Raw genomic sequence first — 20,007 nt, forward strand, 5'->3', positions numbered from 1 at the left:
GCCCAGATTGAAGTGGCACATCGGTTTTTGCTGTGCCCAGTGGTGGGTTCAACTGGTAGGTATAAACCAGCCAGAAGTGATCCCTACTGGGTTGGGTTACACATTGCTATGCATTTCATTATTGCGTTTTTATTGTTCTGCCTGTCTTGGTGGTTTGTTAAATTTGATCCCCCACTTAAATAAATACATCAGATTATCATGTGCCCTGTCGAGCGCACGATTGCTTAATTTTAAGGTAATTTTTTTTGGTACCCCTTGAGGTGCACGGAGAAAAAAAAAAAAAAAAAACATAATTAAATAATTGTTTTTGTGCAAAATTCCGAAGCCTACATACCTTTCTCGTTATACTTAGACATTTGACGTAAAAAAACCTATTACGGATTTTTGCCATTATTATTGAAAAATTTGACAGAAATAAAAAAGTCCGATAAAACACTGACCTCATGAACGTTTTAAGGAGACTGAGAAGTTCTCTTGTAACGTTTATATTGCACTTTTCTCACATTCTTTGGCTATTAACTCTGTTTTATTACTCAATAAAAATAGTGATTGCAGATAAATTATAGCGCAAAACCACAGATATCGGGTTCCTTGTCGTGTACAAATTTTGTTGTTGTAAATATCCAAAAGACTCAGAATTAATTATTCAAAAAGAAAATATGAAACACTGTATAACGAAACAACAATGTACATGTTATAGTAATATATACAAAAATGCAATGGCTCAATAACAGGATAGGTCATTATAAAAAATATTGTTTTACACAAATGTTATATCACAGTAATCCTAAATAGAAATATTATTAGGAAAATCACAACTTCACAGCTTTTATTTTTATTTAGGCCTACTTAAATTTATATTTATTCCAAACTCCCATTGTGATGTGCTCTTCAATCAGATTCATCCCCTCCCCCTAAATCCAAGTCTTAGTTACGCCACTGCACTGTCTCCAGATATTTGGCAGGTTTCTGTGATTTCTTTTTAAAAACTGGTAATTGGCCCATGACACATATATTGTAAGTTAAAATTTTCCAATGTGACGTTTCTTCAATCAAACAATAAAAGAAGAGAGGAAATGATAAAAATATTATGGCTCTAGCGTCTCTACTATGCTTCAGAAATTGACAGTGTAAGTAAATATTAGATTTGTATAGTACAAATGTTAAGTAAAAAAGATACCAAATATATAGGCATATGTTTATAAACTTATTTAAATTATTCATAAAAAGGCTATTTTGGATAAATAAATGTAATGGATTCGTGTTTCTTATCAGGAGGATGTGCAATGTTTCAATTTTGACAATGTTTATATTTGAAACAACACATCTAACTAAACAGTACCTAATACAAGGAAAGGGAACAAAATATTAGTAATATATTACGTCTTTGCTGAAATATGTCTAATACGGAAGTTTCTGCACATTTTTAGATGAAAATTTTTAGAGTTTACCAGAATAAACATAATACATCGCAAAGTGATCATAGAACATGTGTTTTGGAGGGTTAAAAATTCGACAGTAACACACTGCACGATCGCTGGTGTGACTTATGTCTTAGACACAATTGTGGTGATGACTAAAACACATCTTCATCCCCGACATCCCCATACCAATTTGTCTGTTTCACCAAGTACACAGTATAAAAACAAAAATCTGGTTTATATTTGACAAATTCTCAATGATATTAAACAGTTTTTGACTCAAAATAGTTCTTAACTTTGTACAAACAACAGATAAAAGGTTAAAATATTATATTTGTACAAACTTAGCAAAAACGTATCTCAGGTTGGATCAATAGTACACTTTTTCATATTTCAACTAGTTCATCAAAAATTGATTTAACCCTTTCCGATTGAATTATTGGGACACACCATTGGTGCTACTGGGCTGAATTGATTCATCTGCTGTCCCATAGGACAATACTTTATTTATTTATATTTTGTTTTAATTACTCCATTTGAAACAATATATTACATTTTATACAGCTTATTAAATTCTTGATGTGGATGTGTGATATATGAAATAAGAATGAAAATTTGCATGTGTTGTATGTACGAAAATAAGAATTGTGTGGTAAACCTTAATTGATACTATGAATTACATAAAACTTTGACTTACATATTATGTTACTCTTGTTGCAAAGTCTGTATTCCTTTTTCCTACTGTTACACAAAAAAAAAATGGTTTTGAAAAAAGAAATGTAATATTATCAATGGAGAGAAGTAGAAACGTTTCTTACAACTAAGGTAGGATGCAATGCAAAAAACCATTCAGTGAATGGGCAGCATTTAGTAGATCATTTCGTAAAAAGTTTAAAAAGGCCTACAGAACAAAGCAGAGTGATGAGAAAGCAGATCAAAGAAAAATTGAGGCGATTGAATTCATAACAAAGTGATTGGCCAGATTAGTACAAGTTTTAAATGTTTCTGATTCAAAATTTTTTTGCAATTTTATGTTCATTTAGTTATTAGTAAACATTTTCAAAATTTATAAAAAAATACATCTTTTCAACTCCATTTTCAAACGAAGGATAAGTTCATGGGTGGAACCATATTTCAGGGAAGAAATATGTGGAATGAAAATTCCCAAAATTTTGAAATTTGTCTATACTGAGTAAAATGTTTACATCACGATATATGCAATATATAGTTTTCGTAATTTTTATATTGATATTTTGTATTTATCAACAATTTGTACTAATATACTTCTTAATGTTCTTGGAATAATTTAGAACAGCATATGTACTTGCACACTGTAATACTAATTAGAATATATTGCAAACCTCAGCTATAAATGAAATTCTGATTATACCCCAACTTGAAATCCACTGGCTGGCCATGGCTAACAATTTGGCTATGGCTAACGAGAGATTTTAATTGTGATCTCACAAACTAGTGACTACTTGAGCATTTGTGTGATGTATCATATGTATAAATCCATCAGCTGAGAATTGTTCAAAGCAACTGAAAAGTTTTCAGAATGCCAACCGGTTTTCAGAGAATATACAATTTTATTGACAATATTTGATGAACATTTTTATTTTGAATAAAATGATCAATTTTTATTCAGTACTACCAAAACCAATTTCTACTTAAAAAACAGAATGTCGTTTGAGCAAAGAGGGAAGACAAAATTCTTGCAGAAACTTCAACTCGTCATCTCAGCGGTCCACAAGAAACATTTTAAAGGATTAAGACAAAGATTGAAAATGGGAATGTTGAAATTGAAAAAATCAAATATCACCAAGAAAAGCAGGTTTAAATTTAGTTTAAAAAGAAAAATTTAAAGAAAATTGTACAAAATTCCTAGTTTTTCGCAACAATGTTACCAATTGCATTAAATTTCTTATTTCAGATAAAATTCAAATGTTTTAAATTCTAGTACGGAAGAGGATGTCAAACAAGATTCACATACGCTGAGCTACCTATTTGGTTTAATATTTATTATTTGGTGTTGGACCCCTAAAAGTATATGTTTCATAGTGACCCCAGAGGTTAAAACATTGTTGATAAAGATTTTACAAAAAAAAAAAAAAAAAAAAAAAAAAAAAAAAAAAAAAAAAAAAAAAAAAAAAAAAAAAACACAACTATTAACAGCATAGCATACCTATCTTGTCCTAAAATCAAAACAAATATTCATCTTTAAAAAGAAAATCACCAATTTACTATTTTCTTTGACTTATCAGCTTTAGAAACTAAACTATTACTTAACTTTAATACATTACTTTTGTTCAAAGTAATTATTATTTTTTTTAACCTGGTGTTGTTACTTGTTTCATTAGTTGTCATACTACTAAATGCATTATTATTATTTAGTATCTAGGTATTTTTAATTATGAAGACATATCAATTCGTCAAATTAAGGATCCTTTAATACGAAATACAATCCTTCTAATATGGGCTTGTAAATATACTAATTGACATACATATCTATTTCAACCCCTCAAAGACAATCAAGTTCAGACCAACATGGTACAGATAGGAATTATAGTAACTAAATTTAACAAATCTGACACAAAAATATATTTAAATTGTGTACATATCATAAAACAGTTGGTATAATTTTAATTAATACGACTTTGTAAAGTGTTTAACTTTAAAAATGATTGAACTGAGGGCGTACAAAAAACTAAAATCAAGCAAAATCCCTACCAGTGGCATAAATTTGACTTTCTATGTGACAAAGCCAGCCACATTTTTTTATAATGTACAAGTCTATGTATCCAAAGCGATTTATACACCACTGGAATTACAACGTAGATGAATCCACACGTTTTTTTTTCTACTGACAATATCATGTAACAAAAATGTTGTGAATTTTAGTCAGGGTTTGCCTTTGCTTGTGCAGGGCCCTGTGCAAACGTTTACTGGGGGGTCCCTCAATTAGACACCTGACCCACTATATATGGACACAAAAATCGCGTAAATATAACATAAAATGTAGATAACAAGAAAAATCATGTTGTAATATTCATAATACTTCACCACAAGAATAAAATTAGAAAAAAAAATTTCCTTTTAATAAATGAAAACTAACTTGACACTGGAAAATTTTTTCACATTAGTATTATCTTATATTGTGAAATCAACAGCCACTGGTAGGGTATAAATATCTGTGACAATATAGTTAATACCTCAATTCAAATAAATAAAGAACTAACAACAAACACCAAACATAGTAGTAACAATAAAACAGAATGGTATATTACATAGTTTCAGAGAGCATTAATTAATTCTACAACATATACAATCTTAGCATTTTAAACTTTTTTATATATTCTGGATTTAAAACATTTTTGATAATAGGTGAAGGAATGTTGTGGCAGTTAAAAAGTGTGATTATACTAATTTAGAATGATATATTGCAAAATATAATATTTTACAACTACCCACCAAATGCGATAACAAAATTTCATATTTTTCTCCAAGAAAAGTGCTTACAGCAAAGTAACGACAACTGCAGAAAAAAAATTAATATTATAAAAAAGTATAAATGCATACCCGTGGAGAATTAAACAACTTATATGATCCTAACTCATTAAATGGAGATGATCCAAACACGAATATGGGATGGTCAGTTGGCAGTTAAAAAAATAATATTATTTTAATACTAATGTAAAACAATTACGTTTATTTTAGTTTCTTTCTAATATTATACAGTTTCATACATATGTTAAAAATACGTTGTAATTGAATAAATAAACTACAGTTTTATAATGTGAATGGAGCAAATTTAGTTCAGACTGTAATCTCTAGTGCTTTTCCTGCATATAAGTGACATCACTTGAGTGGTCGCACCACCTCACCACTACAGCTCAAAAGGGCACATAAGGGCTTACTGCACAGTAACTTTATTACTTTTTTATTAATGGGTAACTGTTCTGTTAACTCCCAGAAACATGTACCAATTCCAAAATTTAGTTTCCTCAAATTTACTCCAGCTGTGATTTACACAACTTTGATTTCTGTTGGTAAAGCCCAAATTTTACATCACATTCTCATTTGTGTATTTTTAAGAGTAGCTAAAAGTGGTTCCAAAAGAGTACTGACGGTTATAGCCGTTTGATCGCAAAAGAGACATAAACGGCAATAAAAAAACCATTTGTTATCAGCCATTTCATTGTTATATATTTTTCTAATTGGCATTATCGTTAATAAATAGATAAATAGATAAATAATTAACACAGTAATGATGATTTTATCCGTCCATCACAGGATTATTAAAATAATCAATATTTATGGCTGATCATGTTCTTTAGTGGGGCGTTTTTATGTACTATTTTGCCCGTTAAATGTTCAAAACAGTTAATGCTATAAGGTGCTGATCCTAGCGACAGAATATAAAATCACAGCTTTGCCCCCAAATGTCCAGTAATTTTCTCACACCAAGTCCACTTATAGGTTCATTCTTTAGTTTCTACAATTCATTGATCATTAATGTACAGAGCTGACTCCTAGCGACAGAATAATAAAAAAAAAAACTAAATAAGTAATGAAAGCGCTGGATTGTGTGCTCAAATACAACACGGATTGAGTGTAAAAGAAAAGAAACTGCTAACGAGTGCACTAAAAGTAGGACTTTCTGTACACCCGTTTCAAAGAAATTATCATGTATACCAAAATTCTTTAAAAAAAAACTAACAAAATATACTGTGTTACTGACAAGAAAGTGCAAATGTAATGTCTCAATACACTTTGGATAAATAGAATTAACAAGTATTCTTTAACCCCCTGAAGTTCTTTAACGATAAATTTTGCTTACTCTAGTAGACCCTCTAGGTAGGTTGACGGCTATAGCCTTCAGTACTCCTTAACAGGTTAAAATGATCAAACTTGAACCTAAAATGGGTTTTTTCTACAGATCTACCAATGTTAACACAATTTTACAAAGTCAGAAACCGACCAGGATGAAGAAAATCTACAGAAAAACAGCCAACATATTTAATAATATAATTATACTACATCATATTATTATACTTAATGAAGCAATAATTTGTACAGACCTTACATATTATACATAAAAAAGTAATAAGCCAGTCCAATCGAGCTGTAGACGCGGTGCGGTTACAATAATATACAAGATGAGATGGTGTAATTGAATATCTACATAGGGGTGTTTTTGAGCACAGAGTGGACAAAAACGGTTGTGGAACTGGCGTAGTGTGTTTGTATCTTGCATATTGCTTTATATTTATTTATTTATTATCTATGCATAGTATAAAATAAGTACATTATATTTTATATTACTGTGTTCACCATTTTTCCAGGAAAATCTTTCTTACGAGATAAAAATATCACATTTTAAACTCGCCGTATCCTCACAAACACACAAAAATATTAAGAAAAATGAAAATTTTTGTTTTGATAAAAAAATATACTTAGTAATATGAAACAACCAAAATATATCTATGGATTGAACACTCTTTTACAAATTTTAATTGAAAACTATATAAACATAAAAGTTGCATCAAGACTCAATTAAATTGCCCGAACTTGTAATTGAACTTGTAACTTTCAATTGACAGTCTGCATTTAGTTTTTCTTGTCATTTTATACATTTGTTCACTTTTACTCAGAGCATAAAACAACTTATAAATCGAACATTTCTCTTTTAGTTAGTTTTTAAAACCAATACTGTTTAACCATATTTTTAAGATGAAATAAAAAAAACCCTTAAGATAAGTTAAAGGATTTATTATCAGGTTTTATCATCTAGACTGTGATTAAAATGCCTGATATTGGGATTTTAGTTAAAGGGTTACGTACATATCTTCGTACAATATTTCAAACAAATATTTTACGTAAAATAAAAATATTTATTTAAATTTGTATTTTAACCATTAACGGTTATAGGGCGAACCATTTCCATGTAAATAAGAGGGATTATTGTTAACCCCACAAGTGCTGTAGGCATATATCTATATCTGGAGCCGACAATATTATTGAGCCGAGAATAACTTCATGGTATTGAGTTGACAGCCACCATGGCAACTTACTCTTTTGTACGAGTAAGAGGGAGGGGATTGCCTGGTAACTCATGCCACATTGGCATCTGCCATCACCCTAGATGTCATAAATTACCTTCTTAACAATGACTCTGCGTTGTAAAAAAATATGTCATTACATATTATTATTGATAAATTAATTTTTTTTTGAAAAAATTAACCTTACTAAAAAAATTTTATGCTTATACTCCTCCCTCTCCTTTTCTGCCATTTCCAAATTCCCAGAATATTAAATTTCATAATTTTAGTACCATTATATAACTACGAAATGCCTTTATCAAAGGTTTATAGTTTTATATAATTTTTGTAATTAGCCAAGAATATTCGGAGTACAAAATACTAGCCAAGATAGAGCACACGTCCTAGAATAACCCAACACTAAAAGGGTTAAAACAAGAATATAAACAATAAACGTACAAACCACTACTACCAGTTCCACACTGAAATATATATTTTTTAATTGCTGTACTTATAATAACATCAACATCTGTACAACTGATGTTAACATTTCAGACCACCTAAGGTTGGATCTAAAATTTTCAATTTTCAATTTATAAAGAAAATAAAACTATTGAGTAGTTCATAGCTTCATCTTTTGTTACAAGAAACTACCGTATTTTTATTTATACACAAATAATAATGTAGAAAAATCAACTAAAGCTACAATAAAAACATCACTTTCCTAAAACAAAGCATTATTTTACAAAACAGGTATGTCGAAATATTATTTACAATATAATTAATTATTGTTCTAGTTGGTTTTTAATTTATACTAAAGTACACTATAATATCGTGAGATTCCTTTGAAAGGAAAGAAAATTGCTCTTCTAAAGATCCAAATCTAACAGTCTTTTATCTAAAGGTAACGAATTGACCTTACAAAAGGTTATTACGTCATTATACGTCATGGAGCTACGTATGTACGTACACTAAAATCACTAAAGTTTCCTTAAATTATGTATCTCTGTACTCCTTGGAAATATGACTTAACATTCCACGCAGTAAAAATTCAGCCATTAGTGAACCAGCTTTCAGACTTAACAGACAACAAAATAAAGGTGGGGGTAGACACAATGGCTGCTGGTTACGTTACATTCATTACGTACTATTTTGGGTCTACATATTGTATTATGATTCAAATAATTTTTGTTCTACAAGCTTGTCACAATGAAGATTTGGTTCATTTTCATATTTTTTGAATTGTCATATTCACCGCTATGAATGACTTTATTCTGGGAAAGTTAAGTTTGCAGCGACCTCCTTAATAATGTAAGAATTATAGTAAGAAGGATATACGGTTTAATAATGAGTAATGCCACAATTGTGTATGATCTTTGAACATTTATGGAAGAATTGACAACAATCCTGTCAATTTACCTACAGAAAACATCCATATTGGATGTACAGGACTGCTTGGTGTTTCGGTTTTATTTCTATTATGTATACATTCAGCAAATGGTTGATAAAATCCAATGAAGAAAGAAATTATCTAACAATACAACCCATACAAGACTTTTTTAGAACATTTTAACTAATTCATCTCATTCTTTCAGATCACTAAAGAACCATTAGGAGTTTTCTCAGTTCTCTAATGGGAACTGAAAGAGAACATTTTCAAAACTCTTAAATCTACACAAAACTCTCTCTGAGTTTTGTCTCTTAGATGGACAAAACTCAGATGATAATTTTGCAGTTATTGTAAATAATTTACTGTGAATAAAAATCAATGTACAAATCCAGAACTATACTTAAAAATACACTTCAATTTTAATTGACTCTACTTTTAAATTTACTTAATTTTGTATCAAAATACTTGATTTTATTTTAAATGTCTCACAGCGTATAATACCACAAAACGTTAACTGCAATAAAATAGCACATGTAATAGTAATATGGGCTAATAAAATATTGAATATTTTAATTTTAAAAATCTATTGTTTTTAGCTTTTTTCTCCGTAAAACTGATATATTGTGGTTCAATGAAGAGACATAGTTAATCACTTTACCTCATTTTACCTAAAAGTCAACCACTTTGTAGGCAATATACTCATTGTAGGCATTATTAATTGGCAATTAGTGTTTTAAGGCCAAAACCATACATAGTATGTGGAGCATTGTGTGAATGTGTGAGCACTTTACAATACCTGTGTTCATCATATTCAATTAATTCAACTGTAGATAATTAATGAGTTTCGTGGTTGGTAAAGGTATCATTTGGTGATTAAAAAGGCTAGGTGATGTAAAAAATATTGTCACCTAATATTTAAAGCTTGTTTATAATACTACCTAAACTTCTAAGATCCTGGTCACATAAAATTAGTCTACATAAATGGAGCTGTAGATAGAAATGGCCTTCAGAAAGATATTTCATATATTAATTTTTCATTTCTTTGCTTTGATTTAGAATTTGCTGGCCATCACAGTTTTTACCTTTCTGAACCACCATCACCATCATCTTTCCAAGGAGTTTACACTACGAACACGTTTGCTCATCCTTATTCATAAATCTCTTTTGTATCGGCAGCTAAGTGGTTAAGTACTTTTATCTAATTATAATGTCATAAAATCATTACTAAAGCTTTGTTGAGATAAAAATTTTTGGATAACCGTTACACTTTAATGGTAACATGGCGATTAAAATTAAACTTAAGAGTTAAATAAAAAATAATTATCTTTTAAACCAAGTATTTCTTGACTTTTTCCAAAACTGGTAAATCGAACACTACAGGCTTGACAAAGACTTGATAAATATATCGACCTCTGTAACTGAAAACGTTTACCACCTTAACTTACAGAAATTATGTACAGAGATAAAAGGAATTGGGGGTGGATCGATGGTCAGTTGTTCCAACTGTCGCACACTGAACACTAGGTCTGTCGGAGAAACGGTAGGACTGAACAAACGGAGACGAACAATTAATGGACGTGGCTCGGCAGATCTTCAGATGCTGAGTGCAATCATGATTACTAAAATGGTAACAAGCACTATGAGGCAGATTATAATCATCACCTTTTTCTGTGAACAAAAAAACAGAAACACAAAAACATTAATTTGTTCAAACTGCAACAGCTAAAATAATATTAATTTCATATTTATTTATTTTAAAAACTGGCATGTAACATTCTTTACCTCCCTTCGTTTTGTATAAAAATGATCCCTTAATGAGTACAACTATTTTTATCCTAACTGTATTTTGATTTTAATAGTTGTTTCTTGTTCATTAAAAAAATAACTAAGTGTTGTTTGGAAACATTTCAAGTGATTTTAACTGTTTTGAAGTAAAATTAATTTTATTACCACACACAGATTTAGAAGAAATGCATTACCATAAGACAAAAAAAAAAAAAAATAGCTTGAACTTTACATTTTCAACCAAATAGTCGTTCCATATCTTCTATTTAAGTCTCTGAGAAAACCTGTGTGACTAACAATCAATGTCTTTCTTAAGGAAAATTTCTCTCAAGAAAAACCCAGGTTGTGTACTTTGTAAATTGGCTCTTAGCTCCTAGTCCAATTAGTTTGGAACTGTCAATATAATTTTTGTTCGTTAATTTTACTTCTTTATGGAATTGTACAGCATAATTGTCAAAAATTAATAAAAAAATAAAAATGTAAAGCAACGTTTTGGTTGTTGCTAAGGATTTTTATTGTAATTGAGATTTATTAATGTTCGCTTGTGTCACCTAATAACATTTGTACAATATTAATTATAAGAAAAAATTTGCCTAAGTATATAGTTGCTAAAGCTAAAAACATTAATAGTTTGATTTGGAAACCGTGGTAAGTTATAAAAAATTATAACTATGACCAGTTTTTGATTCAATAACAAAAAAGGATTGAATTCAATTTAAAATGTAGCTCCACATACTTTCCTCATTATTGAATCGAATAAACAACTACAAATTATATTACCAGTGAAATCTGCTCCACTGGCAGGTCCGTAACATGATAATGTATGATTCTGATACAATACAGACCAACAATTTGGTTACTAATTTTCAGATTGCTACCTTGAAAAAGCAGATTAACAAACAAAACAAAGCTTTGTTTCGGCATTTTTCAAATTTATCTATATCACGTTGGGGAAAACTGATTAAATTCTAAAATCATGTTAAAAAATCAAAGTGAAAAATAGCCCACTCTGTAATGTACTTGATTTTAAAATGTAATCATATGTTTAGTTTTATTATTTTTTAATGCGGATGGGTTTGTTACGAATTAATCTTCAGTTTTAGTCTTAACCTACATATTGGAAAAAGTTAAATTTTTATTTAAGCACATTTCATTTGAACCAAAATAAATTGATTCTTAAAAGTTTTTCTCATCTTCAATGTCTAATTAAAAAACACTGGCTATCTTGAGTACCGGTGGTTATCTTAACTTTAGCATCGTACTCGTATAATTGAACATTATATCTCGAAAACTTTCACGCCTTAGTTTGATTACAGAATAAACATCCAAACGTTTTTTGTGTTTATTTTTATTTCTTGAAGGACTTGGGGTTTAGAAGAAAGAATATAAACGAATTTCTGAGACAATTCTCTAAGGATACATTACAGTCATCTTTTCGTTTGTGGGCAGAAGATGCACAAACATGCATTCCTCTTGGGGAGAGAGGGGCAAGGGGAGAGTTGTGGTCACATAAAAGTACTTTAACCTTCCACCCCATATCTGCAGTCCTGGACCACTATCTGCCCTTCACTGGCAAACCCTATATCATCAAGGGGTGATTCTACTATTCCAAGGGTTGTTCTTTGGATGCCTCGGAGTGATGAATGGATCTACTCATATCAGTAGGACCTTTGATGACTAGGACCCTAGGGATCCCCAGGGGTTTCTGGCAAGCTCAAGAGATTAGGATCAATTGTTGTACGAGGTTAGTACTCAGCCATTTCAATTCGCTTTAAATTCTTCTAAGCATATATGCCCTCAGGTGACTCAAAAGAGCAAGAGAATATGTCAGCATCGGACAGTTCCGACGAATAATGACCCTGGCCATGTTACATGGTCTTGTGATGTTTTATAAGCGTTCATCAATTTGTATGAGAAATCATGGAATGCACATGTCGAAGGAGGTCGAAAATAAAATTCATAAAGATCCTTTCAAGACGGAACCTTTACAAATATAAACAACGTTCCACCTATTGAGCAAAAGCATAGCATAGCAGCCAGTACTTCTATTTTTAAATGAGATGTTTCACAAGATATTTCAATCCTTAAAAAAATCATTTTCACACAAAATTATGACACATCAAAAGTAGATCCAAAATTTAAAGAGATTATGAAGATTGAGAAAACAGCAACTTTGCTTCCACAAAGCTGCGGCAATGGCCACGAGAATAGCAGGTACAGTGGTTATCACAAGATAACAGAATCGAGCAACGTCAAGCGTAACTGCTCGTTGGATGGGTGATCACTGAGCAATCCTGTCCTTGCAAGCGGTCTTTGCCTGGCCATTGGTGGTAGTTCGGAGACCACATTTCAACTGTTGGTTCCCAGATTGAGTGTTAGAGAGGGTTGGTAAAATAAGAGATCCTTTATCATTTATTACTTTTTCAAAAAAACAGATAACCACTCGAGGACGAAGAACAGTTAGAAAACTAGTAAAATTCGACTTGATTTGGATGTTTTTGAATGTAAAATGTAATCATAAACTTGATTTTAGAAAATTTATCTGAATATTTTTGTTATCAATTAACCCTAAACATGGTGTGAATATACATTCTGCTCTAGATATTTGCTAATTGATTGACTGACACAACTAAATTGTTTTTCTTTCTAATTATTTAATATTGTATCTTTGATGCTTATGTTAGTCTCTATGAATTGTGCAAATAAAGTCTATTGTATATTAAGTATAATGAAATATTATTGGTACCAATGATGAAATATTAACGTTTAATATTCAGTAGATGGTTTTGCTAAGCTATATCATAAAACTGACTCATCAATACCAAAAATACAGACATTCTTTTCTTTACATTGCTAAAAACTAATTACTCCAAGTGTAAATACATTTAAGTTCCATCAATTTCATTATAAATGCTTAAAATTTAAATTTCGGGTCGGTAGCCATAAGTGAATACTAGAAATAAAGTACTGATGTGAATAAAAATGTAATAATAATTCTGACCTACTTAAAAAATACTCTACCTTTTTATACAGTTTTACTTATGAAATTTATTCAAGATTTATTTTTATTTTGGAAATTTAAGATTTGTGAGACAAACTCATTGCATTTGCTAGCACATAAATCTTACTGATTTCATTTGTTGTAATGGAGGTAACTTTACAATTTGTGATTTCTCAAACACAGTAGTAATAATAACAGTAATAATAGTATAAACCAAAAAAATAACTAATTTATGTAATGATGTTTATACATTTAAATGTAATAATTAAACAAAAATGTAGTACAAGTTTTACAATTCCCACGATAAATTAAATTCCATAGAAGAAAATATTAATTCAAAGGAAAGTTTATATATTTTGAAAGTAAGATCTGGGACATGTGCTATGAAAAGCCGGTTAAACCTAAAATAAACACCAGCTTCAACAGAGCATGGGTGTAGAAAACAATTTTAGCAGTTACATCATGTTCATACACGGTTTCTTGTTTTATCAAACTTGTCAAATCTAGCAGTAACAGTGCAATGAAAATATAATCTTATACCATTATTTTTGACACTTTTAGGGATTTTTTATTATATATTTCTTTCCGGATTATTAAGTCTTACTTAACAATATAAATGGAACAATGAGACTACAGTGTCTACGCTACTCAGGACTGAACTACATGGTGCGCTACATGACAGTGCTATACCTATACTAGTGTGCTCCTACAGTCAACTACAGTAAACTGTACAAGATAAATCACTTACTGACGCTTCAGAGAATCAAGAGATTTTCAATCATAAGAGATCATTTTCAAGAATATCGTAGACAACTTTGATTTTTTTAAAGCTACATCAATACGAAGACTTCTGTTGATACTTGACTACAAATATTTTCCACATATAAAGTTTAATTTAAATTTTTGTCAACCAGCAGTCTGAGAAATTTTAATTCATTAACGTGTTCTAAAAAATGTTCATTTAGATATATGTTGTTTTAGAGACATTAGATATTCTAGTACTAGCAGAAAATTTAACGTAATTTGTTTTAATTTTGATGAACAATAAATTGAGCTGAGCTAAATTTAAGTTAGATTGAAAAATGCTGAAATTTCAATACTATTTACTTGATTAATGGATAACTTTAGATTAATTTACCACCAACATACAAAACAATATTAGAGGTGTGATTCAATTGAGAAGATAAAGAAATTCCAATGATATAGCAAAAGAACAACAATGGTCCCAAAACAGATCCTCGAGGAACTCCATATTCAACAAGACTCGGAGTGTAAAAAATAAAGTGTCTTAGTTTTTAAATAATTTAATTCAACAAACTGATCACTGTCAGTTAGGTACGATTCCAACCAGGAACAAGCAAATTTTGTATGTCAACTCTTTTTAGGATTTCAAGTAATTTAAAATTACAGACACTATTGAAAGCTTGACTAAGGTCTATACATGAAACCTATTACTTTCTCACCATTATCAAGTAACTTAGTAATCGCTTTCAAGAGCTCAGTAGTTGCACTTATAACAGATTTTCCCTCTCGAAGGCAATGTTACAAATAAGGTTATTATTTTGAAACTATACAGTTAGCCATAATTTGTTCAAGTATTTTAGAAAAAGAGGATGTGAGGAAAAACTTTACAGTTTTCTACTTTTTGAGGATCACCAGAGTTTAACTGTTTTAAGAAAAATTCCAGAAATAAAAGAAGAACTAGATGACTCAAAGGTTTCAATGCACTTTGTTTTACAAGCATAATGACTGAGAATGGAATTTCATCAAAACCGATTGAGTATTTATTATCAAATTATGTCAAAACTTTGTCCATGTCTTTTTCAGATACTAGTTTTGATGTGAAGATTTTTAAAATTAAATATTCATTTTTGATGTTTGCTTGAAATATTCATTATTGTTACTAGAAGGACAAACAGATTCTAAATTCTGAATGATTTCAGTCACAACCATATTAGTTTATAATTATTAAAAACTGTAACTACATATTGCGAATTTTTTATGACATGTCACAAAATAACATCATTATGTTAACTCATTTTTCATACAGATTTCACCATTTTAACATTCCAGGTTGTTTTACAGAAAATCTTAATATTGATTAACAAAAATGGTTTATTTATAGAACAAATTACACTGACTTTGACTTAAGAACCCCATACCCTTATTGCACGAATAAATAATGTCCATTAGATCAACGAAAACGGTACATGGCACCACTGCCGCAATGTTCCATTCCCCACGCATTAAAACAGATCTGGTATCTTCTGTGTAATTTTATACATGCTTCCTAAAGCGTTAATTAACTATACATTTTTATGACTTGACTAGGCTAATCTTTTCTGAGTAGATTAAAAGCTCTACAATTTGAGTCCATGGCACTCTGTACCTCAAATTGTTCTTAAAATGTAATCATTAAAAAAATTGAACATTTTTAAGGTGATATTTCAGTTTTCAATCTTTTTTTACACAAATATCAAAGAAATTACTAACTAATACTATGAAGAAAATGGTCCAATAGTTGCACAAATTTAATTAGCTTTCATTAAAGCAGGATGGACATCTGCATCCATAGTGATTTAACAGATCCTGAAATCCTTAAAGCTGAGAAAATTGCTCATTTTTGCACATGTAATCTTATCAGTTCTCTTGAAAATTTGACCCTAACGGTTTTTGCGTACTATGAATGAATACTATTAAATATTATTTAGAAACCAATATACATACCATTAATTTTAATGAAAAATAAACTAATAAACACATGAAGTATGTATATATTTTTCCATCTTTTTACTGTAAATGGAGGATAGTAGTTTGATTGAAATCCCAACATAAAGAATCTAAAAATCTAAGCATATAAAAAACCAGATTCATTTTTATTTTTACTTTGTTAAAATGTTATATAGAAAAAATACTAAAAACACACTAATACTAATTATAATGCAAATTCTATTCTAGAGAAGTATTAAGGAAAAGGTAAGTGGATAATCAACTTCTACAGAAAAAACAAACTCAGTAAGAGAGTAGTGAAATGTATTATAATCACATGCACTAGACATTACATAGAGTAGTAGCTTGCACTTCACAATATTTTTAACTGATTATAATAATCTAAGTTGTTACGACAATTATCTCAGCATTAATCTACATTGGTCTGAGAGAGGGTACAATATTTGTGGATAAGATGAAGAATGGAGAGACCTCGTCAACTGCTTATGTCACTAACCAATGAAAGATACCCTAAAATAAAACAAAAATACAACATTACTTAAAAATTGTTTGTAATATTGATGTAAAATGTTAATTGTAATAAAGTAATATTTTTACAGCCCCCAAATAAAAGTAAAATACAACTGAAACGTTTTGTGTTATATTTTCCTCCAAATATTCACTATTTTCTTGCTAAAGCTCTTAAAATATAACAATACACTTTTCTTTAAAATAGCAGTTACAGTATTCATGTCAAATGAAACTTCAGGGTTCCTTTAATGACATATTTGGGTTTGTTTTTACATAGCTTTATTTTCACAAAAATTGTACAATTTACTAACAAAAGGCATCTGATATAAATTTTGAACTACATTGCACAAAATCATGTGACCTAATGAAATTTTTATATTTTTACTGAATTACTAACAATTTATTTAGACAAAAATTGAATAAACATTCCCACAAAACTTTCTTGAAATTTCCTGGGTGATTTTCATTAAAATTAAAAATTGAATTCAAAAACATAAGAAATTGGAGTTTGCTATCATTTTATTGAATAATGTAGAATCCTTAATGTAATAGCTTAAGTTTTGGAAAAACAGGATTTAAACAAATTTTTTTAATTGTAGAATATTTTCTAGAAGTATGTCACATTGGATTAGAATGTGTTTATGATTCACTAATAGTTTAAGACTTGATTTGTAAATTTTTAAACCAATGAAGTTTATTATATTTCTAAAATAATATAGAATTGGGTGCTCTTCAACAACACAAATTGACAAAGTTAATTTGTGCAATTGTGTACATTTATTTTGAAGTGGTACAAATTGCACAGAAAGCTGGTATAGACTTGGCCACATGTTGGTGGTTGTAGTAGTGAAATGCGCTGTTGTCATATCTTTTTACACAGACTATATTAGCTCACCAGTGACAGTGTGAGTTACAGACAAATGTGATCTCAACGAGAGTTCCTATCTGCCAACGTGTGTTACAAATACAGTGAATAGTGAATGAACATTGATTGGGGATCATTAAGCGAGTAGACAGATCCACCATCTTACAGTGAAGTGCAAGCTACCACACACTCATAGCACACTAAACATAGACTAAGTACAGGTGTGAGAGAGAGAGGATTTTTACCTTTCGCGCTTTCACCGCAAACCCTTCTGCCAGCGTGAGTTCTCCCCTTGCGACCGTGACCTGGTCCTTGGTGTTGGTGACGTTGTACTCGATCCGGTCGACGAGCTCGCCCTACAGGAGCGGGGGCGGGACGGAACGGAACGGGGAACATTGAACAGAGAAAGACAGAAGAGACAAGCAAACCCGACCGACACACACCCATGTTAGTACAGTTAGTGTACATCCAGTAGAGGTAGGTGAAGTAGGAGGGGAACGGGGCAAGGCGCAACAAAACAGAAAAAATTAAAGTCGTGGATAAAGAAAATACAGAACGCAGAGTGAGAACAGTGAAAATAACGGCGAGAACGGTGGAGGCTTTCGGCGCAACTCACCCGCCGAGCTTTACTCTGGTACTTGAGGGCTTTCTTGGTGTCCTGAGTGGCTGTCTGTACGTAGTCGACTGCGTGCTCCACGTGGTACTCTATGCGATCTATCATCTCACCCTGCACCGCCAAGCAGCTGTTAGACATGCCCCCACACCACAGGCAGTACAAACCCCAAATACCAATACAACCCCATTAGTCTATCCCAATAGCTTATCACAAATTCCAAGGAATGTTTATCTACAGTGGAATCTCAATAACATGAATCTCAAAATAATGAAAAAAGTCTATATCAACTAGAACTTTGAGGCTATAAACCATTAATAGAGGTAAAACTTTGGGCTACTGAGTATGTGTAAGTGGTGATATGTGAAATTATGAAATTTTCACATTTAAATTTGTACCTGAATTATTGTTTTGCTTGATAAATTCACCCTGATTCACCTTATGGATTAGTTTAGCACAGTAAGAATTTGTGCTAAAGTGTTAAATAGATTTCTAATGTAACTGTTGTTCTGTGTAATTCGTAGATAAACCACTAGTCAAGTATGTAATACTATCATCAAAATTACACTTGTAATAAAAGTCAGTCTCTGTGGAGAAGCAGAAGAATCAGCACAGCACATGCGGCTGAACTGTCCTGCTGTTTGTGTAACCAGGACAGAGTTCCTAGGGGCTTATCTCTTGACCCAAAAGGACATACGAGAACAGGAGCCCAAAAATCTAAACGGTTTTTAATGAAGTCTCATTTGTGGGATAAATACAGTATAAGTAAAGGATGATTGAAGGCCCTTTTGGAACTAAGTGCAAAAGTCAGTAAGTTTCTCACACCAGTAAGTGGCAGAGACTGGAGATCTCAAAATTTCAGGTGATGTCAACAGTCCATATCTTTTATGGTCATCTAGGAGAATCTACTGTGTCATGTTCACTGCTTTGTTATATTTGGTAATCTATCTCACATTAGGACCTCAGTCACCAGTGACTCATAAAGATGCATTATTTCAGCATTATATCGCTCAATGGCGGTTAATTAAGATGGCTGACTTTGGCGTCTGATAGTTTAGTGTAGGTCAGAGCTAGAGTACTCTAGGTGAAATCAGAGGAACCTTCAGACTGTGTTCTGTTAGACAGCACCATCATGTAAGGTAACTGTCATGAGTCATCCGTGACTCATGCTGCACACTATTTATATTCAATTGGACCAATATCGAATTACAGAATAAAGCTTAAACACATGACAAACATAAAGATCTACCCTGTAGCTTGGAAGCTGACGCAGTAATGTGCTGACACAGACAATGACAGCAGCTGAAATCGGTGCATGACTGCACTGTCAGCGTGACATGTCTGACTCATGCTGTACATGAGAATTTTCACCAGAAATAACAGTGTAAGCAAAATAAGTTGTGTGCGCATGAGCCAACCATGACTCATATGTAATAATTATAAAATATACTGTTCACCACTGTAATCCCCAATTAAATTCCACCATTGCAATCCCCAATTAAATAGTTAAAAACTGTTAAAAATATATGCTTCGTTTTGTGGAGTAGGTTCAGTAATATCCAATAGGGTAATATCCTCAAGAACAGCTTACTTTGCACTATTTGAGTCCCAAATGCGCTATGGGCTGACTGTATGGGGGTTTTCATCTCTG

The 20,007-nt window shown here is 31.1% G+C and overlaps 1 protein-coding gene across 1 annotated transcript in view; it reads right to left on the reverse strand.

Annotated features, from left to right (window-relative positions):
- Positions 1–20,007, reverse strand: part of LOC124367859 (syntaxin-1A) — a 96,981-nt gene that overhangs the window by 18,371 nt on the left and 58,603 nt on the right. Inside the window, exon 9 of the mRNA XM_046825023.1 lies at positions 18,360–18,470. Within this exon, the coding sequence (XP_046680979.1) occupies positions 18,360–18,470 (111 nt within the window). The remainder of the gene's footprint in view (positions 1–18,359; positions 18,471–20,007) is intronic.

The sequence above is a fragment of the Homalodisca vitripennis genome, chromosome 8, assembly GCF_021130785.1.
Source record: "Homalodisca vitripennis isolate AUS2020 chromosome 8, UT_GWSS_2.1, whole genome shotgun sequence".
NCBI lineage: Eukaryota > Metazoa > Arthropoda > Insecta > Hemiptera > Cicadellidae > Homalodisca > Homalodisca vitripennis.